Source organism: Empidonax traillii, unplaced genomic scaffold (assembly GCF_003031625.1).
Source record: "Empidonax traillii isolate 1590-97213 ecotype Southwest subspecies unplaced genomic scaffold, ASM303162v1 scaffold31:size1920502, whole genome shotgun sequence".
Taxonomy (NCBI): domain Eukaryota; kingdom Metazoa; phylum Chordata; class Aves; order Passeriformes; family Tyrannidae; genus Empidonax; species Empidonax traillii.
Window position 1 is genome coordinate 775,531 of NW_020955224.1, and position 24,435 is coordinate 799,965.

The 24,435-nt window shown below is 50.2% G+C and overlaps 1 protein-coding gene across 7 annotated transcripts in view; it reads right to left on the reverse strand.

Moving 5' to 3' along the window:
- Positions 1-14,118: 14,118 nt before the first annotated feature.
- The window catches only part of STUM (stum, mechanosensory transduction mediator homolog), a 43,119-nt gene continuing 32,802 nt past the window's right edge, over positions 14,119-24,435 (reverse strand). Inside the window, exons 2-4 of one of the 7 annotated variants that reach the window (XM_027911330.1) lie at positions 23,548-23,727; positions 17,798-17,806; positions 14,119-14,758 (exon numbers count right to left, since the gene is read on the reverse strand). In XM_027911330.1, the coding sequence (XP_027767131.1) occupies positions 14,721-14,758; positions 17,798-17,806; positions 23,548-23,727 (227 nt within the window). In that variant the 3' untranslated portion in view covers positions 14,119-14,720. Of the gene's footprint in view, positions 14,945-17,797; positions 17,807-18,558; positions 20,850-23,547; positions 23,728-24,435 lie in introns of those variants that run through there. The other 6 variants (XM_027911323.1, XM_027911334.1, XM_027911347.1 and 3 more) reach the window with 6 other exon arrangements.

Below are 24,435 nucleotides of genomic sequence, written 5' to 3' on the forward strand. Positions count from 1 at the left end.
GTTCCCTCCTGGTTGGTTGTGCAAGGACACGACAGCAGGAGCCTTGCTGAGGTGAGTGGGTGGGCTGCCCCACAGGAAAAGCAGATTTAATGCCCAGACCCCCAGAACCCCTGGGGACCAGCCCTGGCTCACCATGGCCTCTCTAAAACAAACTGCAGGAGAAACCCAGCATAGAATTTGCTTGAAGACTAGAAACCTCTTGGTAGGAGGTAGAGCTGGCAGTATAAATGATATAAGACTGCTCTCCGTGTACCAGCAGTCTCTTGTGGGCTGTGAGAAAGCCAACACGTTTCCTGTCTGGCTGCCGTGCACACTCTTGCAGCACCTTTTCCGACAGTGTTTAACTTCTTGCTCCAGTTTTTGTGGGCCACTGAGAGTCTCTCTGATATGTGACTCCTCTTCCTACCTTTGGAGAAAAAAGCCTCCAAAACTTATCCAGCTGCACCATGAAATGCAAAAACAGAAGGCAAAGAATAAGAACCTCAACCCTGTTCTGCAAAAACCTCTCATGAGAGTTAAGGAAACACCGCAACGTCACGGTGGAGAGGGAAAGGGAATGTCAGAGAAAGAAACCCCTTGTGACAAAGTGCTGGCATCTGCTGACCCTGAGGTTTATACACGGGGTTGGAAAGGGGGCAGGCCCCAGTCGTCACACTCCACAGCAAGAGCTTGGCTGGCCCCTCCACCTGGCTTTACTGCACCCCCTAAAACAAACCCTAGGGCTGTCTGACTCTTCAGGCATTAATAAACTAAATGATTCATAAATTCAGTATAGAGAAGAGAGGGCAGCACTTATAATAATGGAACAAATAAAACTAGGCATTGCTGAGGCTTCTACTCTTTTGGAAAGAGCGTCCCAGGACCTCTAACAGTGCTGGGACGTGTAAGGCAAGCTAATCAGACTATAGGTGGGGAGGGGGCAGCTCCTTTCCTTCATCATTGTCTTGTTACGTACTGCTTGCCAGAACGAGCCTCCCATAAATCAGGGGTGCTGAGGGCCAGCTGGGAGTGGCAACCTCTGAAAATGCAGGATTTTACTTGGTGGTTGATAGGGGTCTGACGCTCCTGTGCTCCAGGTGGTTCACAGCACAAGCTGCTGGAGTTTTGGGGGTCTCTGGGAAGCCCCTCTGGAGGAGTTTTGCCTCTGCCATGGGCCCCCCCAGCCAGAGCCCATGCCCTGAGAAAGGGCTGGAAGGGATCACATTGCCTGAGTAGTGAGACCTCCAAAAGGAGGGTCCTAAACTATTTAAGGCCACCTAAATACTGCTGGACGTAAATTGAAGGTGTGAGGAGGCTGGGGGAATCCCAGATGTGTCAGGGACAGTTTTCTTATGCAGAGGTGTGGAGTGATGAAGTGCTGACATTTGGGGCTGGTGTTGCCAGCAGTGGGCTCTTCCCCCTGGAGAGCCCTCACTGCTGCCCCAGGGTAAGGTGGTTCTGGCAGCTTGGTAGTTGGCAACAGACTCTTTGGATTTCGCTCAGGGCCCCCATGTTACCCTGCCCAGTGCAGCTGGGGGAAGTGGGAGTGAGGAGATTGCCAGGGTGCGAAAGCTGCTGCCTTGGTGGTGCTGCAGGTGATGCGTGGCCGGGAGAACATGGGGGCACCGTGGCAGGGCTGGCTTAGCAGGGCGGTGACAGGATGGCCAAATAGCATCTGAGCGTGGAGGGGTCTCTGTCAGCCTGGGGATGCCTTTCCCCTCAGCCACTCTGTCATGGGGATGTGCCTGACACCTCCAGGGAGGCCTGCTAGCTTGGAAATGCTTGGGAGGGGTTGCTGCCGGGGCACCCTCCAGGGTCTGGTGGGGAGGGCTCGGGTTGGGTTTCAGCCCCCTCACAGGGCTGTGCTTGGGCTGCACCTTTCCGCCGTACCTTAAAAAAGGAGTCCCGTCCCCCTGCCGACCACCCCCTGCCCGGGGCCGGCTGGGGCTGCCCGACGCTTCCCCCGAGGGCCGGGAGGTGGCGATGCGGCCCCGGCGGCTGGAGCCGGGCGGGCTCTACCGGAGAGGGAGCGCTTCCCCGCGGGAGCGGCGTCCGCATCCCAGGGCTCTCCGGGATGCTCTCTGCGGCCCTGCACGCACCCCGGGGGTCACTGCTTTGGGACTTGCCGCTCAGGCCCCTGAAGATTTGGGACTTGTCGCCTGGCGATGCTCGCACTGGGAGCTGGGGGGTCGTTAAAATGAATAAACCCCCTCCCCAAGAACGGCTCCGTCCCGGACCCCGCCGGAGCAGGGCGGAGCCTGAAGGGCTTCGTGATGCCCACTTGCCCTTTCTGGGTGTAGACTCCTGCATCTGGCGGGGAGAATCTGGGGAAACATGTCTCCCCCTCCCTGTGCCAGTCCAGGGCTGGAGGGTCCCTGCCTATCCCAACTCTCTGTCCTCCTGAGGGACAGCTTTCCCACTCGCACTTCCCTGGCCTTAACAATTACAAATTTGTTGTTTGTTATTGTGAAGTGTGTAAAGCTTTCTCCTGGAAATGAGGGAAGCGGCCAGAGCCTCCCGTAGTGTCAACTGGTTTCGCTTTTCTTTTTCCCAAATGGTTCCAATTCCCTGAATGTGGTCGCACTCTGCTCCTGCAGCAGCGTGAAATGCCCACCTACCCTAGGGCCACAAGGATGACCTGCTGGGAACATGACTGTGCCATCTCCTGCACCTCTAGTGCCTGAGCCACCACTTTGAGATACTGGAGCATGGCAAGGAAGGCTTTCTGGGAGGGATTTACTGCTCTGGGAGGTGCCCCAGGGGCTGCTATTGCTTTTATACTGGCAGATGTTCTCTTCCCATCCCTACCTCTCTCCTCATCCTTATGTGACCTGTCTTTGGTGGTTCCTCCTGCTTGCAGCACTCCAGGATAAAATTGTGCTTCCACCCTGGAGCAGCCAGGGAGCACAGGAGAGCTGTTGCTGGTGACACCCTAAAGAAAAGAAAGCCCATGGAGGAAGTTCCTGAGTAAATCTCGCCTGGGACAGCTCTGGGAAATATTTGGGCCCCAACAGCTCATTGCACTGCTGGCACCTCTCTGCTTCCTGCTTGGAGATAGTGCTTTCTGTTTGTTAGGACTTTGTGTCTCCTTCCATTCCTATAATGTTAGACTTACAACACCTGGGGCCAGGACTGCCCATTGCCTATTGCCAGGATGTTCAAACACACTCTCCCTAATGTAAAAATCTTCCATTAGAAACCATCTGGACAAAAGAGCACGAAGGGAAAATAGAAACACAAAATTATTTACTCAAACAGCTGACCAGGAAACAAAAGGAAAGTACTTTAATACCTAGTGCCTGACCTTCCTGTCAGGAAGAGCTTTTGCTCTGAGATGGTTTATATGTGCTTTCAACAATATGAACCTGGGGACTACTCCTGCAGGGACACACCCAAAGAGCTACAGAAGTGGGGTTTGCTTGGATAAGGGAATGCAAGAAGAAAATGCATCAGAAGTCTGTAGTAGCAAGATAGAGATCCTGCAGAAGTGTTTCCTTCTTTGTAAGGGATCCGTGGCTAAAATACATTTCCCACTGGCAGTGCAGTATCTTTTGCTGGTGCTAAATTCATGCTTCGTTTCTTTTATGCCTCAAATCAGTGAGGGGAGATGGCAGGACCCATGGGTGTATTCTGCAGGGTGCCATGTGCTTCTTCCCACAACTCATCATCCCCAAGCAGGCAGTTCAAGCCTGTCTTGATGCGACTGCCACATTTTGCACATGCCCAGCTGCTTTTCTCACGAGACATGGCTTTGCAAGGAGGCTCACAGTCCCTGTAGTTTACAGGGAGATCATTAATGGTCAGGAAAGATGCCTCTTGAGTGGCTTGCATGCCAGCGTGGTCCAGCCCACAGGTGCTGCTGCCCAGAGAGCATCTGCAGGGCTGTTTGGTGCTATTCTGTCCTTCATACCCAAGAGCAAAGTGGATCTCGAGCTGCACCAGCCACAGGTGGGACAGGTAGTGACAGGAGCCACTTTGCTCATCATCTTGTGAAAATGAGCCCTGCCCAGCAGAGATTGCGACTGCAGCTCCTTGGCCATCAAAACACTTGTCCTCAGGGGGAGGCCAGTAGGGAATTGGAGGGTGTCGGGCAGAGGTCCCAGAAGGGAAGGTTGTGGTGTTCTGAGCCTACCAGGGCACTCACACAATGTCTCTGCAGGGACAGTGGCCCCTGACGACTCCTAATCCCTGTGCTGCCCAGTCTGGCTGCTCAACAGCAGGCAGGCCTCTGAATAAACAGAATTTAAGCCTGGAATTTGGCATCATCTGGCTGGCCTGGAACCAAGACCTATCTCTTAAAAACCCACAGCCTTCCTTCACACTGCTGGCCATGCAATGCCCCTTTGCCCTCACTACCCCTATCTGGGGTGGATAACCTGCCCTGGCTGGTTTGGGAGTGGGGAGAGCAGAGGCAAGGGGTCAGGCTGGGCAAGGCAGGGGGCACATGGTGGCCAGGGCCAGCAGAAACAGCTGTTTTCTAAAATTAGACCTCCAGGGAATTTGTTTCCTAGAACAGACCTTCTCCATTTGGAGAAGAAACAGAAGAGGCCTTGGGAGTCAGCCTTAGCCTTTAATTCCACTTTCTCCTGAGCTAGATTGGCTCAGTGGGGCATCAGCACCCTCCAGCTTCCCACCTGTGCCCCAGGATGGCTCCAGGCTCCAGATGGCTCCAGGCACACAGCCTCAGTCCCCAGCTGTGAGCAGGAGCAGCATCGCGTTTGGCACAACCCAGAGCAAGGCAATCAAATTTCCAGCTGCTCAGGCCCTGGTGGGAGCTGCACCTCTGACATTAAGTGTCTTTTGCAGGCTCAGAGCAGTGCAGGCACCTCGGAGGGGCAGCCAGCAAAACCAGGTTGGCTGCATCCCTCCAGGGATACATAAACACCTGGTAGCTAGAAGTATTAATATTTGGAATAATGTCTGGTGGTGAAAAGGAGCCAGACTTTATGTTTGCACACACATGAGAGGGAACTCAGTAGGGCTGCAGGTAGGCAGCAGGCAGCAAACCTCCCCTCCAATGGCAGTTGCTCCACGTCAGCCAATGATTGCCAGAGCTCCTGTGCCAAGAGCTGATGGAGGAATCCCTGCTGGCACAGGTGCTGCCTGCGGGCTCCTGCTGTGGGGGGTAGCATTTCAGCTTTCCCTGGAGGGTTCAGCCTGGGGGTGGGTTTGCCCCCCCCACTTTGCCCACCTTGGCAGGCAGGACTGAGCAAGTGTGTCAGCCAAAGCCTCAGTCCAAAGTTACTGGGAGACATGGTGTTTGATGCCATTTTTTTAGTGCATGGATACTCTGGCTGACACATCTTCACCTGCTCTGGGGACACAATGTACCCTAGACACAAGCATATACTCCTGCCAGTCTTACAGCTCACATCCTTTCCCAGAAGCTGCAATTTTCCTGTGGAAACAAGCTCTGAAATAGCCTGTAATTGTAATAGTAACTTCTAGGATCAGGTGCTACCTTCTCATAGCTGCATTTGGACATGAATGTGTATTTGGAGTGCATGACTTTTGAAATTTCAAGATAATGCACGTATACTTTGTAATAACCATCCTTTGCATGGACATTATCTTTCTTTTTTAAATGGTTGCTCAAACAGTTTGAACAGAATACAGTTGAAATTACACTTTTCTAAATGGGTATCTCTAAAGGATCCAGTATCAAGGTGGTGTATTTCAATGTCTCTGCATGCCCACCAGTGAGAGCTGCTGCTGGGCATACCCTGGCTCCCCATCGGGGTGAGCTGCAAGCCAGGACTGACACCACCCCTCCTGCACAACATACTTTTTTCTCACTGGTGTAACAGCAGCTGACAGCCCGAACTCTCCTAGATAGCCTGATGTGAAGCACACCTGGTTACTGCTGATAGCTCTGGATCATGCAGAAAGTCTTAGCTGCTCACCTTCATCATGGGAATGTTGTTGGTGCTGTGGCTGCAGCTCTCTGTGGCTATCAGCAAGAGCTGCTGCAGGGTTGGACGTATCCCAGTGGTGTGGTAGCCCTGAGAAGGTGAGCTTGGTCTGGGGAGACTGTAAGTGCAAAGGGAGGGTAATTGTCCTGGTTGTGCGATGGTTCCTGGAAAAGGGAGTTTCCTTGGGCTCACCATTGCTGTGCTGCACCAAGTAGGGGCACAGAGGAGTGACAGCAAGGGCTGTGCTGTGCTCTGAAGGCACCTGGGCAGGCTCTGCTCTTGGGCTGGGGGGTGAGCCAGTGCCCCTGAAGTCAGGGTGAGATGTGTATGGTGGCTGCGGGCCTGCCTTGGGGCCATGGGGTGGAGGAGGTGGGTGCCCAGGAACGCAGTGTGGGGCTTGGGGTAGGGCAGCCATGGGCTTTGGCTGTACCCCCTCTGGCTGGGGGGACAGGAGCGCTCTCATCAGGCTTCTGCCTATCCACAGGATGCTGGAGAAGGGCAGAGCAGGGCTGTGTTGGGCATTTCTAGTTCTTCAGGAGCTCAAGGCTTGCTGGTTACTGTCTCTGGTAAGGGCCAGCATACTGTGGGGTAAGTGCCCCAGGAACCCACCAGTCACCCCGTTCCCTGGATTTCTGGGTGATGGTGCTGTCTGGTTTCAGAGAGGGGATTTGGGTGTCTGCTGCAGCAAAGCTGGTCCTGCTGCCTGTTTGAGGAGCCAGCAGAAGCTGCAGGCTGTGCTCCTTACCTCTTGCCTCTCTGACTCTTCTAACCCCCTGAAAACCTCCTGGGTTTTTGCCTCCCGATGCCACAGCACTCTCTGGAACAGGGGTGTCAACAGTTTGCAGGGCTGGGAAACTGCTGGAGATGCCTCTTCCTTGGGGCGAGGGAGAGACCTGTTCTCATGGTGGTGCTTGGATGAGGATAAGGCATGGAGGTTTTCCCCGTGGCTTATCTTCACTAAGCTCCAGTTTTTGACTTTCCATTTGTGTGCTTATTATCTTTCCCCCTCCCCTTCCGAAATGGTTCCATTAGCAGGGTGTTAAAGAAATTCTCTTTGAGATAATTGTTCTAGATCTCTCTAGTGGATTTGCCACATGATAGCATATCTGCATGGGTGTGTTAATAGTATCATAATACTATATATAAGTTTTCATCCCAAGGCGCTTCACATGCTGTGAGGAGCGAAGCTTAAGTAGAAAGATGTGGAAAGTGAAAGAAAGCTTTTGTCTCACCTTCAAAGCCATGGGGTGCAAGAAGAGCCTCCTTGCTGGTCTTGCACCAAATCTGAGTTTGGCCCACTGAGTCCTGTGGCAGCCCTTCAGGCTGGACCTGCCACCCAGTGGGACCTGTCTCATCCTCTGCACTGCTCTATTCCCAGTGCTGGTGCTTGGTGGGCTCCTCACTTTTGGTGCTCTTGCTGGAGCCAGTCGCCTTGCTGAGCTGCAAACAGCAGTCCACATCCTTCCCCCTTCTCTCTTCCTCTTGTTATGGACAAGTGCTGTGGGAGTGGCTGTCCCCTCAGCCCAGCAGTGGGGTGCTGTGGGGTGTCCCTTGATGATGCCGGGTCAGGAGGTCACTGAAGGTCTGTGCTGGGCACTGCTTGCAAGGGCAGGTGAAGTGGGATCTGTGCTGTCACCTTCCCGATGGCTACTTCCCTGGCCTCAGTGGGTGGGTGCCTCCTCCAGGGCCCCTTCTCCAGGGCCACGCTTGGCTTTGACTTCCTGCTGCTCCTCCTGCATGAGCCTGTGCAAATGGGGAGCACCGCGCAGCACTGGCAATTTGGAGACAGGGATAACCACTCTTTAGTCTCTCAAGCAGCACCTCCCAGCATCTGCCCTTCTGTTTGGGGCTGTGTAGGCTGACTAGCTCAGGCACAGTTGCATTTTCTCCCAGACACCTTTCACCTTTTCCTTTGGCCCCCTCCCCTCTGCACTGCCAGGCTTCCTCTTCATTCCTGCCCTGCCTCTCAGAAAGGCTGGGAACTTGGGAAGGGAGGCCAGCCCTGCACCTGCTCTGGGTGGGCAGCAGATGCCACCATGCCCTGTGCCACAGTGTTGCCTTCCCTGTTAAGAGCAGGGAATGGGGAGAGCCGAGGTGCTGCAGAGGGAGGAAACCACCCTGGGCAGTGAGAGCTGAGGGTCAGTCGTGGGCTGTGGAGTGTGTGAAGGACTGTGCAGCACCATATGGCACAGAGAAATCTGCTCAGGGCTTACTCCCAGCAGCCTGAGATCAGCTCTGGCAGTGTTGCAGTCCTCTAAGGATGTGAGGTTTTGATGGAGCAACAGGCTGCTCTATCCCATCTGAGCTGCATTATCCAAGGCAGATGAAACCCATCCTCCACGAATGCTGTCTGGGCTAGAGATGGGGTGATGGCTGCAGGCCTTGTTCTCCTTAAGGGCTGAGAGGTCTCCTGCAGGGGGGACAGCTTGGACAAGCTGCTTGTGTAACCCTGTGTTTGCAGGAGTCTCCTTCAGAGGAAGGGCATCCAAGCAGGACCAGAGGAAACTTGGCAGCCTGGAAACCACCTGTGTGCCAATGTTTGAGGTCAAAACTACTAGGCTGTAGACATTCATATGAATGAACAGCTGCTTAGAGACTTTAGACAGCTGCTTGTCTCAGCAACAAGCAAGGCCTGACGAGTCCAGCTGGGATCTCCCATGTGTTTCCCCACCCACAGTGGCTTTGGGGAGGGAGCAAAGAGCAGTGGCGCTTTGGGGCATTGCACATCACAGGAGGAGCAGGGAGCATGAAGTATGGATTGTTAAAATGTGCAGGTGTGTTTTGACAAGCTGCTGGCCCTCACAGCAGAGCTGCCTTTCCTGGGAAAGCTCCCCTGTGATGGCTCTGCCACCTGCCAAGGTCTGCTCTGCTCAGGTGTGTGTGGCCAAGCCACCAGCAGCACAGGGGCTGTTCTCCATGGACAGCAGGGATAATGTGCCTGGAGTCATATTAAAGTGTTAAAACTGCAAAGAAAACAAAGTCAAGAGGGATTGCTGGTAGGCATGTGCAGAGGAGAACATAGGGTGGCTTTTCCCCCTCCCTTGTCTCTACTCCAGAGGTGCAGGTGAGGCTTCTCACTAGTTTCCTGCTCTCCTGGAAGACTCTGGGCCCTAAGTTGCTTAAGAAAGTCGTACCCTGGTCCCTACCTGCTCTCCTCAAGTGATCTGGGTGTGGGCTGATGTCTGCTGGATGCTCTCCCCCAACTGATGATGGGAGGAGGAGGAGGACCAGGACCCATTGTGAGTCAGGGTTTGATGGGGTTTCTCCAGGCTACATAAAAAGACTCTGCATTTCATTCCAGCTGTCCAGCAATAGAATATATTTAACTTTAAAAAAAAAAAAATATCCACAGTATCAAAACACAAGAAGTCACAATCCAATACTTGGTGATATAAATAGGCATACAAATGGTCCTCGGTAACCCCTTAGGTTGGGCTCCAGTGTGAAAACGAAAGGTGGGCTCACCAGCAAGGTGCAAATGGCACAGCTGGGCAGGGCCCTGCTCCCTCCGTCCTAGGGTGGAAAAATCTGATGTACCTATGCATGGCCAGAACCAAGGAGAACATGGACTTAAGCCAGCAATGGACAAATTATCCCCCTCCCAGCTTCTGGAGCAGCACCTGCACCTGTGTGTGGTGGGTGGAAGCAGGGGTGTGGGTCTGGGTGAGATGGCTTGTTGTGGGTATTTGGGAGAGAGCTGCCATCACCTCCAGGCAGTGCTGGTAGAGGTGAGCCCTCTTTTGATCCCAAGCCAAAACGTTCCATTCCCTTTCACCTGTCTGCTGAAAGCATCCTTAGAGCTGGAAGATGGATTGAGCTGCTCTCGCCTTGCCACTCCTGGAGCTTAAGTGAAGCCTTCCACTTCCCACTGCACCATTCCAGTAGTGGGGATGGAGTGGAGTGTTGCTGCTTTCCTCTGGTCAGTGAGTGGGTGCAAGAGAAGGAGGACTTGAATTTTAGCCTGGTTTAGTTGTTTATATGGATGACAAGAGGAGGAAGAATGGCTTGTGGGTGGCATGGGCTCTATTGGGATTCACTATAATTAAGCCTGGTTCAACTGGTGCCACTGTGACCTGGGGTTTCACAGCATGCTGCTCCCACAGAGGGATGGAAGTGCTGAGTGCCAGTTTGGGAAATAAATTGCAGCACTGCCTCAAAGTGCACTGTGTGTGCAAGTGTGAAGCCAAGTCTGCTAGAAAGTACAGGGCTGTGTTACCACACTGTGGTTAGCAAGCATGTGGGAGAAGCCATTGCTTTTAACTGGGAGGAATATCAGAGCTAGCCACACTTATAGGTCTCCTTGTCTCTGGGCTTTAAATGTCAATGAACTCTTGGTGGTATCTTGCAATGAACACGGTTCGGGTTGGATAACAATAAAATACACTCTGGTTGGAGCATATGCAGGTACATAAACTGCAGGGCCATCCCAAAACAAGCTGGAGGCAAAGTAAGGATGGAATAAAACAGTCCCCCTAAAGAATACTGGGACTGTGACTCTCCAGTCTCTTGTCCACAGAGCTTGGCACAATACTCAAGGCAAGACAAGGGGCAATTTCCAGCAGAACTGAAAGATGTTTAATAAAATGCGTGACAGTTGAAGGACGTAGGGAGGAACATGCAGCTTTGTGTCTTGGGAAGCACAGGAGGTGGCACAGATGGGGTCACCTAGCACATCTAACACTCCCTACCACATGGCTCCATGCCAGAGCCATTCCCAGCACAAAGCCCCGCTGACCTTCCCAGCTGCAATTTCCAGGCATGGGTGCCATGGCTGGGAGCGATGCCGAGCTAGTCAGGCAAAGGGCTGGGAGGGTGGGGCTCCTCTGCCTTAGCACCTTTTCCATGGTAAAGACGGATTTGGTAACACCAACAAACTGGGAAAAAATGTTAATGTGCTCTGTGTTGGATTGGTTGGGCTGACCCAGAATGATGAAACTTGTTTTCAACTGGCCATGCATTTCAAACACACATTTGGTTTGGTTCCTACCTGGAATTGCTTTCCAATGAGTAGTAAATCAGCTGTTCAGCCCGGCTGGGTTCAAGTACCATGGAACTATTTCATTAAAGCCCTTTTTTTTTTTGTTTTTTTGAGAAACCTGGTTTCACAACAGAAAAGAGCAGCAGAAAATTCCATGTTGCTGACAGATGGGGGTGAAGCAACTGCATTTATTCTTTGTTACCCACTATCACTCTTTAGCTGTAAAACTTGCATCTAAAACATCTACATTTATAAAGCAGGTGATGGCATTGGGATAGCTGGGTGCCATGCACTTTGGATCAGATGAAGTGTTCAGGGCTGTGACCTCTGGCTGCGCTGGCAAGGAGGCAGGGCTGGTTGGCAGAAGCGGTGTGGCACCTCATGGCACAGCTCCTGCAGTCAGGATGAGGGTTATCCAGCCCTGGTGCTGGTGGAGGTGTCGTCCCAGAAGAGGTGGCCTCCCTCTGCAGCACTTCGGAAAGGGGTGTAAAAGTGCTGGGTGACTAATTTGATCCTAAAGAGAAAGAAAATAATTGCAGATGGGGGAAAGCTCCGAACTGGCACTCATACCTGTGTCTTCACTGTGTGAACTGTGGGCGCCATGCACACCCCTTCAGCTTGCTGTCAGCTTCCCCACCACGGGCTTATCCCCTCGAAGGGATGGGCCTCCCTGGCCTGTCCCTGGCACAAAGCTCTGGCCTTTTATGAGAGGAGGAAAAACAAGTCACGGTGGAGAGCGTGATACAAAAGATGGGACTGAGCAGAACCCCCTGGTGACCACCAAGGCCCTCCCCTCCAGCTTCCCCAGCCCTGCCCTGGGCTCAGCCTCCAAGCTCATTGCAGCTCCCCAGTACTTGCCATGGGGAGACCTGAAACCAGGGTGAGGGGCTCACCACAGCCTGAGGCTGTTATTCCCACCTGCGCTGGGGGAGCTTGGCAGTGCTAGTTTTAAGGACTATTGGAAAAAGCAAAGGTTTTTATCACCATTATTACCGCTGAGGAGCAGCTTTGCGGAAAATGCAATTTGATGCCTGCTGTCTGATAGCAAGGCCCATCTATAAAGTTGCTCCTGTCCTAAAGTAGAGAGTGGGAATCTGTCTGCTTCTAATTAAAATCAATTAAGCAAATCACCACAACAGGCAGAAATAAGCCTTTTGTCCTGAGTGTCATTTGCAGATTTCCCAAATGGTGTGTTGGGTGTTTTCTTGGCTTCACCAATTTGATAGGAAGGTCAAAAATAAGAAAATTATAGAGCAAAACCTGAAAGTAAATATAAATCCCTCACCTCTCCTGCGCAGTGCTGCACTGCGGTACCAAACTCCCTCATGCAATAAGTGCAGACAGCACACAGACCTAACTGGAGCAATGCTCTCTGGAGACCTGCAGCCATCCCGGGGAGAGCACCATTTCCATACAAGTCCTTCCTGAAGTAAACCAATTCTCCCATCCTCACTAGAGCACAGAGATCAACAGCACCAACTGTGACCTGGAGGGCCAGCAAAACCCTGGTGATGCTGAAAAGGAGCTAATTCTGCCCCTTCTTGTTCCCTGGGGAGCTTTTGAACAGGGCATCTGCTGCTGATCTGACATCTGATGCCACATAAGATGTGACTTTTGGCAGTTTAATGCCCAGTGAAAATGTCAGCTTGTTTAACCCTGCCCAGACTGAGGCTTCCTGCACTGCCTGTCCACTGCATGTTTAAATCTATCTTCTGAAAGTGAATCCAAACTCACAGGCACCAGAAGAAATTGTTCTTAAGCCACATTTGGCTGATCCTGTTTCAGAGACTCTGCACCCAAAGGATTTGCCTGGTTTCTTTTATCTGTGACCTGTTATCCATGTCTGCAGAAGCTCCTGCACACTCCTCCTGACACCACAGCACAACTAACTCGATGCTTAGGCAACGTTTGGTGTTTACTCTTGAATCAGCCATTCTGTTTTGGCAAAAGTGAGGGGTAACCCTTGCTCTTTGTCCTTGTGTTCAGTGCAGCTGAGCTGGCAAGCTGTTTGGGTGGATTCTCAAAAGCGTTCTCACTGATGACAGCAGCAGCTTGTGAAGGTGTTTTCCAGCTATGCTATTGCTTTAGGGGTCCTGGCCTGCCACATGTTAGTTGAGATTGTGGATGATGCTTTATCATTAACCCTGGAGGAGAACCTCCTGAGCTGGGAGAGCAGAGGTGCCTGCTGTGGGCTCACAGGCTGTGGGCTCACAGTGAAGTGTGGGCATTGAGCAGGTAGGAAACTTTCTGGGAAGAAAGGACTTGCACCTCCACCCTTCAGGGGAGCACCTGGGGCTGTAGGGAGGCTAAGCCATAGGTTTACACTAAAACACCAAAGGAGCTTCTTATGCCACCAGCTCCTTGGGGGCACCACCGACATGTGCCCTGCCCAATGCAGGGCTCTCCTCCAGCCTTGGTGGGCAGCTGTCCTGCCCAGTGTACCCCTGCCACGCCTCTGAGGGTTAAACACAGCGTGTGGAGAACAGTGCTTTCTGCCTAGCAAGAAAACACCTGAGCTCAGGGGCCCTTGCTGCTGTTTGACACCCCAAGCTCTCTTCGCAACAAGGAGCTATTTTAGCTCACAGGATCTGCTCTGCATGAAAAATAAAGACCTGTGTTAAAAGCAAACCATCATACCAGGAGGGGCTGGGAGCTTGTAGGGGAGTGAGGTTTGCTGCCACCCCCTTGCTCACTGTCTCTTGGCAGGAGCGATGGGCTGGAAGCAGGTCCCAGTTGTGCCAGGCTCAGGTGGCTCCCAGTTTTGGCAGGGGGTTTGTGTGAAACTCCTCTGGATGGAAGAACCCTTCCTAGGTGCAAGCAGAAGCCTGGTTTTGCCCTGTTTCAGCAGAGTTCCTCCTGAAAAAGTGAAAAAGCAGCCAGGTGCTCCCACCAAGCTGAGCTCCTCTCACCCTACTTAAATACCAGCCAGGATCAGAGAGGTCACTCCACCTGCATGACCAGTGCAACTCTGCACACTGTGTGTTCAAACCAGGAAAACACAGCCCTACCCCATTTGGCCATGGGCCTTCCAACCATGACAGCTGCTGAGCACCTGGTTAGCAGGTCATGATACTCGAGTGTTGGGCACTTACCCCGGAGAAGCAGAGCTGGGACACTGCTTGAGCCAGGAGCACACGTCAGTCACACTGTAAGGGGATCCATTTCCAAATCATGGAGACACTGCCAGCAAGTCTCTTTCAGAGGGAGGAAAAGTCTTGGGTTTTGGCTCCCCCAATATTGTTTTACACTAGAAGCTCCTCCCTAGAGGAGCTGCGGGGACACCGGTGCCTTGCTGGATAAAGTCTCCCAAGGGCTGGCAGGAGGTCTGGTCTTTGCATGGTGGCAGCGGACGGAAGCAGGGGATGCCCCCAGATCACTTCAGCAGTACAATACGATTTACAGCAAGCACGTTTCTCAAGACATCTGTGAGGACAGAACTTCATTGAGTATCGTATATACAGACAGCAGAGGAGGCTGTGCTGAACCCTCCACTACTGCAAAGCAGTCAAGGATGGAATCTTGGGATGGGAAAAAAATACCACTGGTTGGCTTTTACACACTGTACATATATCTATGAACAGCTCCTTGGCAGTTGATGTTCACAGCCAGTTTCCTTTAACAGTGAGCATAGAAAGGAGGCAAAAGGTCTTCAGTGGCCTCCCACTGGGAAGAGAGGGGAAGCAGCATCTCCTGCTCCCTCGGTTCAGCTGCTTGCCCAGGTGCATCCTTTGCCAAGGGTGTTTCCTCTTCCTGGCACCATCCTCCTCCTCCTCGTCAGCCACCCACCACGTGCTGGCCAGGACCAGTCCCAACCCATGCTGTGCTTGCCTCATCTCCGCTGCTCAGTGGGATCAGTGCAAGTCTCCACCGGCTGCTCTGCATCTCCGCTCCGCTGGACAGGCAGATGAACCAGGTTCAAACAGAAGGAAACAAAACAAAAGGAAGAAGAAGAGAGACAAAGGGTAATAAAAAGGTCCATGGCCCACAGCTGCCAAAGGAAATCTCTCGCCGTGTTTCTCTGACCATACTTGTGCCAGCCACTACAGCTGCTGTGGGATCCCCTGTTCCTTGTAGCCTGTGAGGAGGGAGGGGAAGGGAACATGATTAGAGTTAATTCCTAATGAGCACCCTGGGTGAGGCTCAAGAAAGCCACGAGCCTGGTTTACCAGGAGTAGCAAACCATGTGGGAAAATAGGGGGGCTGCCACATCCTGCCTTGTGCCCAGGCTGCCCTGGGCCAGCCTCAGCCCAGCAAGCCACCCTGCCCTGCTCTAGCCAACACCTGCCTGGTGCAGCCACCTTCCTGGGCATGGCCATGTGGATGCTGGCAGCCAGCCCTGCTGCTGCAGCACCTGCCTGGCCCTGGCAGAGGCAGGGGCATGTCTGCTTGAAGAGATTATCAAGGCACAGCAGGTACTAGTGGTCACCAGTTCCAGTACAACCTATACAATAACCTAAAACTTTTACAGAGCATATTTTTCTGCAGTGTGGGGGAAATGTATGCCCTTATATCCTGCTCCAGAGACGCTGCTGTTCCCAAGTGCTGACCCGGCACTTTGCTGGTTGTGTATCTGACACATCTCTGCTTGTGATCTATGCTTGAACCTTGTCCTTCCAGAGGAGGAAGCTGGCTTCCTCCATCCATCTCTTTGTTCCTATGCTGGCTTTTGCTAACAGAGCTTTCCAGCAGCAACCAATTGCACTGCAGTTTGCAGAGGTGAACAAACACCTCTTGGAGAAGAAGCCTTTAATTACAGACTGACAGGTCAAATTTCAAACACAGGCCTCAAGATGCCTCTGCGGGGCACTTCCCCTAATGATACTCTCACTGCCTTGTTATGCGCTTGCTTTGCTCCAGCCCAGCAGCATTACAGGTGCTTTTGTTAGGGCTCAGTGGCTGTCTGGCAGGCCTGGAGAAAACTGAGTTTTTCAGCAGCAAAACCAATTGTACTGGGAACTGCCTGGATCCCTGTTCCTCCACATCCTCTCCTCTTCCTGCGGCCATGAGGTTTAATGCACCTCCCAACCAAGGCAGCAAAGCCCTTGGGATCCCTGCTGTGTTGCAGCCATATGTTGCAAAGGCTAAAGAAGCTTGTCCTGCTGCCCATCACAGCTCCTCGGGGACCTGTGGCCCAAGCTTATTTACTGTTCTCCACATAGTTGTTGAGGGGAGGCTGCAAATCCCATAGGACACAGCTTCATCTCCCATGGGGGAGCTAGGGCAGGGAAGGGCAATAGGAGAGCACAGAAGGATAATGAGAAAAATACTGGATTTTTTAACACTTTCCTAGGTGGTCGCAGTGAGTGCACCAGAAGCTTTACCTGCTTTCCTTTTAAGAGAAGCTGGGATTGTTTTTATGATAGTATCAATGCAATAGATCTCCTTATTAAAGAAGCAAACCAACTGTCCTTACTTGCACTGCCTGCCACAGTAAAGATCTTTCAACTAAAAAACTTTTAAAGATCTGGAAGGATTTTTTTCTTAGATTAAATAACATAGGTAGCCTGTCATTTTTATATTTTGAGTTTCAAAGAAGTCTGAAATGTCACATCTCAGAAGAATGCTTAATTCTTCAAATACTTTTCCATTGATGCTTTTAAAATACTTCTTTCCAACCCTTGTGTCAGGCTTTTGTAAGTCCCTTAAAAAAACTGAACACAAAATACCAGCAGGTGCCAGAACCTGTATCTTTAAGGAACTTTTTGCTGAACTAAGAATTGACTCCAGAATATGAACTCTGCTATACTTTAGAAAAAAATCCACACATTCACCCAAGCCTTGACAGTCTGGATCTCCTGCTGTTAAACAAGCACAAGGGGCAGATAAATGACACTTAACTGCATTGCTGCCCATTGTGCGCAGCTGAACAGAAGGACTCTCATCTCTTTCAAAGAGATTTTTCTAGGGGGCAAAATGAGATTTCTCTTGCATTTATGTTCTCAGTGTGAGTCAGCTCTGAAGGCAAGATGAGCTGTCTGGAAACCTGTAATATGGGCTTGTCTACAGTATTGGTTTAATTTGTTCACAGAGCACAGTTAAAGAAAAACCCCAAACAACCCCATGGACCAGAAAGTTGGGGTCTGCCATAAATCTTTAGCTAAAGTAAGTAAGCTGAGTTATGCTTACAGTAACTTGCTTACACAGCCGTGCCTTTTATTGAGATATAAGAAAATTAGGATTAAGAAATCCTTTCAGTCCTGCTATGAGTTTTGAAGCTGGATGAAAGGCAGTTACAGTGGCCAAGTCTGTGTCTCTCTTTATGTGACCAAAGTAAGCCAAAAAAATGACCTGTCCCATGCTAAACTTATTTATTGCAATACTTCAGACTTAACTTATTAAATAGTTTATATATCAAAATAGTTACTGCATTTCTTGCATAGGAATAGCTATTCCGTATGAAGCAGCTTCATGTTAGTACACCTGCAACACAGCTGAGGTGCAGTTCTGTAGAGAAGACAGCTCTGGGATCATGATTAAGTTGGCCTGTGCACAAAGTCACTGATTTAACCAAGTTTACTTGAAATTGCACTTCTTCTGTAAACCATTGCATGCAAGACTGAGGCAAAAAGAACCCAGCCTGTGCACAGTCTGTCCTACCGGGACTGGGTTCGTGCAGAGTGTGGCTTCAGGCTGCTCTCAAGGCTGAACCACATTCCTGCTGTGCTCCAAGATTGCCCTTGGGGAGTCTGAGGGACATTTCAACTATGTGCGAAGATTTTCAGCATCCCTGGGGCTCTGTAGCCACAGGACAGACACAGAGACAGGCGGACACACACGTAGAGGCACAAGGCTGGACTTGGGCTGGGAGCGGGTGGCACTGGCCAAAGGGAATTCCAGATGGCTTGCCCTGGCCGATGTTCGTTGCTCTCCATGGCCAGCTGCCACAGGGTGCGAGGAGGAGAAAGAGGAAGAACAGAAACAAACTTACCTTGTGAGACTTTGATGGTGAACAAAAGGAGGCAAAGGAACATGAAAGAAAGAGAGAGCGAGAAATGTAACTGTAGACGATATATCTGAAACACATGGAGAACCAGAAGAGAATGAACAAACTGGGGCTGCAGAATAAACAGAGAACAGCTGCTCTGCCATCAGACATTCACACCAGGGCTAAAACATTATTTTAAATCTTTGTACTTGAAGTCGATCATTTTATCTGGGACTCCTGTTTAGAGATGATGGGGAAATTTTCATCTGCTTTCCAGTTCACTGTCCCTGAGCTGGACAGGCTGGATGGACTAACACCTCTGAGCAATGCTCCCACACTTTTCTCTGTGACATTGGTATTTCATGGGTCTCCCTGAAGGCAAACCACAGAAGGATGGCAGCAAACAAGACATCATGGTGTACCAGAGCCATTCACAGTCCGAGAGCTTGCAAAACTACACTCAAAGCCTTTGGCAGTTGTTGCTGAGTTTGCTTGTGCCTGCAGGTGACTCACAACCACGGCGTGCCTCAGCCTGTCTGGGTGCTGCAAACCCTGGTGGCATTTAACATTCCTACAATATTTTAAGAACTTGCCTCACTGCAGCACTTGGTAGAAAACAGCAAAAAAAGGTATTTCAACTATTTTCCTCAGCCATAGTTTGGAGGACAGCTCTATTTAGATTTAAAAAAAAAAACAAAAAAAAAACAAAAAAAAAACAACAAAAAAAACCCCCAACCAAACAAACAAAAAAAACCACCAACAACATAATAGGTCTAAGCTCGCAATTTTTGCTCAGAATTTCTTTCATCATTTCCTTGTCTCTTCCAGCTGTTATCCTCCAAGTCTCTTAAGTGCCTTCTGTTCCCCTTCCCTTCCTAAGGCAGCTGTGTTATGTGCCCTAGCAGGGGCCCTGAAGAGCAGAGGGACTCAGTGATGCTTTCCCAAGTCCCTCAGAGCCCAGGAGTACAGTAATTGTGCAATCATCTGCTGCTGCCTCTGGCAGGGTCTGAGCACTGTAATTAGCAAAGGAGTGACAAGTGGACAGCATGATTACAGGTAAGTTCTCATTGCTGGCTGGCAGTCAGCCGAAGTGAAACCATGAGCAATGACGCAGCCAAGCATTCAGAGATAGTCATTCATTGAGAGGCCAAAGGCTGAGCTTTAGAGGGCTTCCTTCAGAAAGCAGGCCTGACTTCTTGGCTGAGTTCACTAGAGGCGAAACAATGCCTGGACAAACAGTCCCTGACTTGTGTCCCCTGTGCCACCTCAGTGTGACGTTACTGTATTATTTCTCTGGCGCTTCTGTCAAGAAATGGTACACAACCTTTTATAATGGGCTCTGAGCAGCTAGGGAGTTCCTGGAAAGGCCATTCCACTGTGGTCATTCTGCACAGTGTGGCTGATGAAGATGTGTGCTGCGTGGGCTGGGGAGAAGGTGTGCCTACAGCAGAGTGAACTTTGCCCAGAAAGCCTTAGGAGGCTTGTTTTCCAATTGGCCTTGGACAGCTAATTAGCTGTTTTGCCTCAGCTCTGTGCCTCATCCCTGCAGACATGATGAGGGGTTTGAAGACAGTATAGTGCGGCAGCACTGTCCAGCCATCACTGAGACAGTGATGCAGCAGCAGCCAGGGGAGAGTCCAGATAAATTTTTTTTTTTGCACAATAATTAAGTTCTTCCTATTAATGTACCTTTGCCTTCAGACAGTGGTAGAGAGAAGGACAGGTCCCAAAGCCATATGGCTGTCCAAAGAAGATATCTGTGGCGTCAAATGGGGACAGCTGGCAATTAATTTAGATTAGCAGAGAAAATGCCCCATGACATGGCACTGCCAAAAGTAATTAAGTGTGCCAGCAAAACTGTATTCAATTAATCTTCCTTCTGGGATATTATTCTGCTAAAGGGCTGGATGGGACCCTCGGTGGTCACTTGTTCTGTTTCCGTGTCCCACCTTGCTCCTGACAGAAGTCAGTCTACTCACTCTTGGAGTCTTCTAGGAACAGAGAGGGCAGATCCTGCCATCCCACCTCTGCAGCATTTTGACCTTACTGGAGTGAAAATGTCTCCTAATTTCCACACAGATCTTTCCTGCTGTTATTTAAGTCTGTCCTAGGCTGAACTGCTGCCCTCTCACATTTACTAGCCTGCTGAACATCATCATCCACATGCCTGCTGTCTTACACTCCTGTGTAATCTCTCCAGGTTTCCCACAGGAAGTACAGACTCCAAAGCTGGCCAGAAGCCTCACAGCAGCTTTACATGTGCAGAGAAAGGTGAGGGGATCAGTTAATTCCCCACAGGCTCTGCTCCTACCTGCCTGGGCGGTGTTTGTTCCCTCCACAGCAATGTAATCCTGTGCCACTTGTGACTCCCTGCAGCCACCACATCCTTTGCTGAAAAACAAGTAGTTCCCTGTATTTATGGAGTCAATTAATTCTTCTGTAGAGCCCTGGGCTTGTCTCTACTGAGTAGCACTTACTGTTTTCAGAACATTTCTTCAATTTGCCTGAATCTGGACATTGCCCATGCTGTGCCAACCATCCTCGCAGCCACTGCTGGTGCAGGGCTGGTGACCCCCTTCTCTGGTCCATCATCAAACCACCAACTAAAATAATGAGCAGAGCTGGATTCAGCAGGGACCTTTCAACACATCTCTCTTTATACCTTTCTAGTTCAGGAAAATCCATTTAGAGTCGAGTTCCCAAGTGCATTTTCACTCAAGTCATGTCTCCGTGGCTTGCTGGTAGGAATGCTGTGTGAGACGGCGTCAGCACACAAAGGTTGGAAGGGATGGCTGAGTGCTGCCATCACACACAGAATGAATCTCTCTACCACAAAAGGGAATCAGTCTCACACAGCTTGCTCTGGACAAATCCAGGTTGACTTTGTGGGGATGTTTTATATTTTCTAAATGCATGTAAGTCACTTACTTGATTACTTCTTCCAGGAATTGAAGTATACCTGTCGGCCTATAACTCTTCTCCTTTTCCCCTCATTAAAGACAGTATGACATTATCTTCAGAGCAGGCTCCCCCTTTCCATGGCTGAGAATTAGCACTAGAAGTTGAAAAGCTGCAGGGAGCCTCCTGTTCAAAAGGCATGTGGATGTGGCACTTGGGGACATGGTTTAGTAGTGAACACTGTGGTGATGGGTTAGCAGTTGAACTCCGATCTTGCCCGTCTTTTCCAGTCTTAGTGATTCTATGATTCTAACTCTCTCTCAACTATCTACCAGTTAACAGGCAGGCTCTAATCTGGGAAGGGAAGCACTCATCCCTCAGGGAAAGTCTGAGTGGAATCCCTGAGCCTTAGCTGTTTCCCACCCTTCTCCTCACTGCTAGCCCCCACCGGCTTAGACATCACCTGCTGTGTCCAGACTCTAGCCCATCCAAATAGTATGGCACCCTCACAGGGATGCATGGAATAGACCATTTCAAGGCAAGGGAGACTAGAGGTGGGCAGTAGTTTCATATTTTTTTAACTATTTTCCATCTGCAAATCCAAGTTTCTGTCCAGTGCATCAAATTACTTGTACAAAAACCAAACCCAGCCAAAGCAAACTGTTTCCTGGCAGTGTTCTTAGATGAAATAACTTATTTCTTGCATTTCAAACATGGCTTCCTTTTTAAGTTAGTACCTTTTTTTTTTTATATGAAAATAAGAACCACTTTGGGTCTGACAGGGCTGTTTGATCCAGCTAGCAGCAACTGATCACTTCTGTTCTTTGTTTCAATTGAAATTGATTTCTTTTTTACTCTCCATCAACCTAGAGCTGCTTTATTTAGCCATTATTTTTTCTGCATGGAAAGTAAACTTAAAACCAGCTATTTAATGAGACAGCAAGAAACTGCCAAGGGCTGCAACTTGTCAGATGATGCTGGTGAACATAAGACATGTTGACTCCTCTCACCATTCTCTACTACCACCAGAGGGATGAAATACTGTGCTGTGTTTGGGGATCTCTTGACCTGAGCATTCCCACCACATGCTGATCACCCACCCTCTGCCTTTCAGACTGGTGGGGTCCAGATGTGAGAAATAGCTTCTGGGAGAAAATTCCAAGCTGTATGGTTTTCCCCAACAATCAAACTGAAAAACAAATGCAACCCTCCTAAGCCCAACACCCTCTACCTGGAGAACAGGACTATCGAGAAAAGCAAGTCATAATTTCAGATGTAGCTCTTTATCAGGGCAGATGCTTCCCTGACTCCTCACAACTGCAGAATGGGGTCCTGCCAGATAGCAAACTGCACACAGAGGCTGTCCAGCAGAGGAAGAGCAGAAGAGCATATGATTATGAACACAATTATGGGATTACACACAAGTTGGGCAGATTCTTAAAGACACATCACAGATGTACACCCATTCACAATTTACCCTCGGAAATAACCTGGGCTACCCCTGCTGTGCAGGTACATCTGGAAGGAAATGTGGCAGGTGGTTTGCAGGGAAAAACAAAGGGCAGTGCTGCCTTGACCCTTGCCTTTTGCCTTGCATATGTTCAGGTTTTTAATATCCATCTTTGCTCTGTGCAGGGACTGCCTTAACTCAGCCTGCAAATTGAAGCTGGCTCAGAAATTAGCAGGTGGTTTGGTGAGAGGGTTTAACCCCTGGGTTTGGCAGCTGAAAATGTGTACTGATCTTCTGCCTTCTTTTTTTCAGTTTCACCCATTTCATCTTTAGTCAGGTTCCTGGCAACTTCCCGAGATCCTCTCTCCTCCTCTGTCATGCAGCCACAGATGCCATCAGCAGAGATGACAAAGTGGAGTCCCTCCAAACCAAAAGGCAAAAGCTGCTGGTAAGATGGTGTCCGGGAGAAGGGCTTGCTTGGGGAACTGCCTGTCCTGTCAGCCTGAGAGATCTCAGACCTGGGTGGTTTGGGGCAATGCCCATCAGCCTCTGCCAGCCTCTGGAAAGGGAGCAGAGTCTTGGAGATGCCACCAGCAGCCTGAGCTCTGTGTTGCTTCTGGCTTTGGAGGTGAGATGAGAGTGTCATCTTAATTCTTTGCAATGCGATACAGGAGACATGATACAACTTTTACACCAGTCAAAGCCTTTGGCAGATAAAAGTTAGCAGTACTCTGGGTTGGTGATATATACTATCTGGGTGATGTAAACTATGTACATTTGAAAAAGGATTCCTCTTCTCCTAGACTAATGTTTTAGATGCTCCTCAAGGGGTGTATGGGAAGTACTTCTAGGAGCAGCTAAACACTTCTGTTCAGCCTAAGGACTTGGTGTGAAACATGAAAAAAACAAAAAAGCATTGGATAAATGTATTCTGGAGAGGAAGGGGAAGGTCCAGGAGAGTCCCCAGAGCTTTTCTGGGGACAGCTGGCCCTGGGAGCAGAACGTCTCAGAAAGGTCTCTCTAACAGCAGAGATGCAGCTGGAGTTGGAAGGGAGAAAGGTCTTACTTGTTCAAACTGATGCCACCAGGGCAGAAGGGGCTTCAGACAGCAGAGTTCACAGTGCTGGGGGCCTCCCTCTTTCTGCACATTTCATTTCATAAAGGGAAAAGAAAGTTCATAATCCATGTGGCAGGATGGGAGGCTCTACCAGGTATGTCACGGGGCCATTCAAACCCTCTTAGCAATTTCTCTGCCTACTGTGTTTCTCATGGACTTGCAGAGCCCATCACATGGGCTTCCCTACTTCTTCCCTACAGTACAGTCCAGTGGCTTGGAGGGACATTAGGTGGGACTCAGTAACACAGCCTCGGAGAGAAGTCAGGGTGGTGAGTGTGCTGTACTTACTTGCAAGAATGACCATGTCCATGCCCCAAAATATACTCATAATCCAGCCAACCATCACGATCGCTGTCAGGATCTGAATCAGAGCAGCAGCAATGTTCAGCCAGAAGACACAACACATGTGCCTGTCAGGGAGGTCAGTCCGGGCTCCGCACAGCACGGTGAAAGCGGATACAAACGTTCCTAGGGAGAGAGCAGAAACACAACATCCACTGAGAGCCACGGCTTCGTGCCAGATCCCTCCCCTTAGACCCACTTCTCATAGCATTCTCACTTCTTGTGCTCCCACTGCAGTGCTGAAAACCTGGAAGTGCTTTATGGGATGACAAATGGAGGCAAATTCTTACTCGAATGTGCTGCTGTGTCCCACTGAATTACACCAACACATATACTTGAAAACCAGGATGGAAAAAGCACTCTTTGGGTTTTGGCTCCTTTCCCCTCACACCCAGCAGTAACCATTTATGCACTGTAGGCAGTTTACAAGGGAATGCTGTGTGTCTGTGGAGATACCAGTCTACCTTTTTTCTGCTTGGTGGCTCTCTCTTGGGGAGAAACACTTCATATACAGCAGGTCTAAAAGGGAAAACTGCACCCAGATTTAGAGCAGGACTGGCTCTAGAAAGATGTACGGGTCTGGCTGTCTGTTACTAGTTCCAAATACTGCTCTAGAATGAGCACGCACACACACAAAACAGGTGCTGATGTGGCACTGCATCTTTGCACAATGCTTTCCCCAGTCACAAATTGTTACCTGAGGTCACGTTTTAACAGAGCAGAAGTAGTTAAACCTAAAGTGCTGGAGCCAGGAGACCTATTGATGCAGCCCTTGGCTCTGCTTGAGACCAACTTACAAACCTTGCAGCCACCCTTCCAACTTCCTAAAATGTT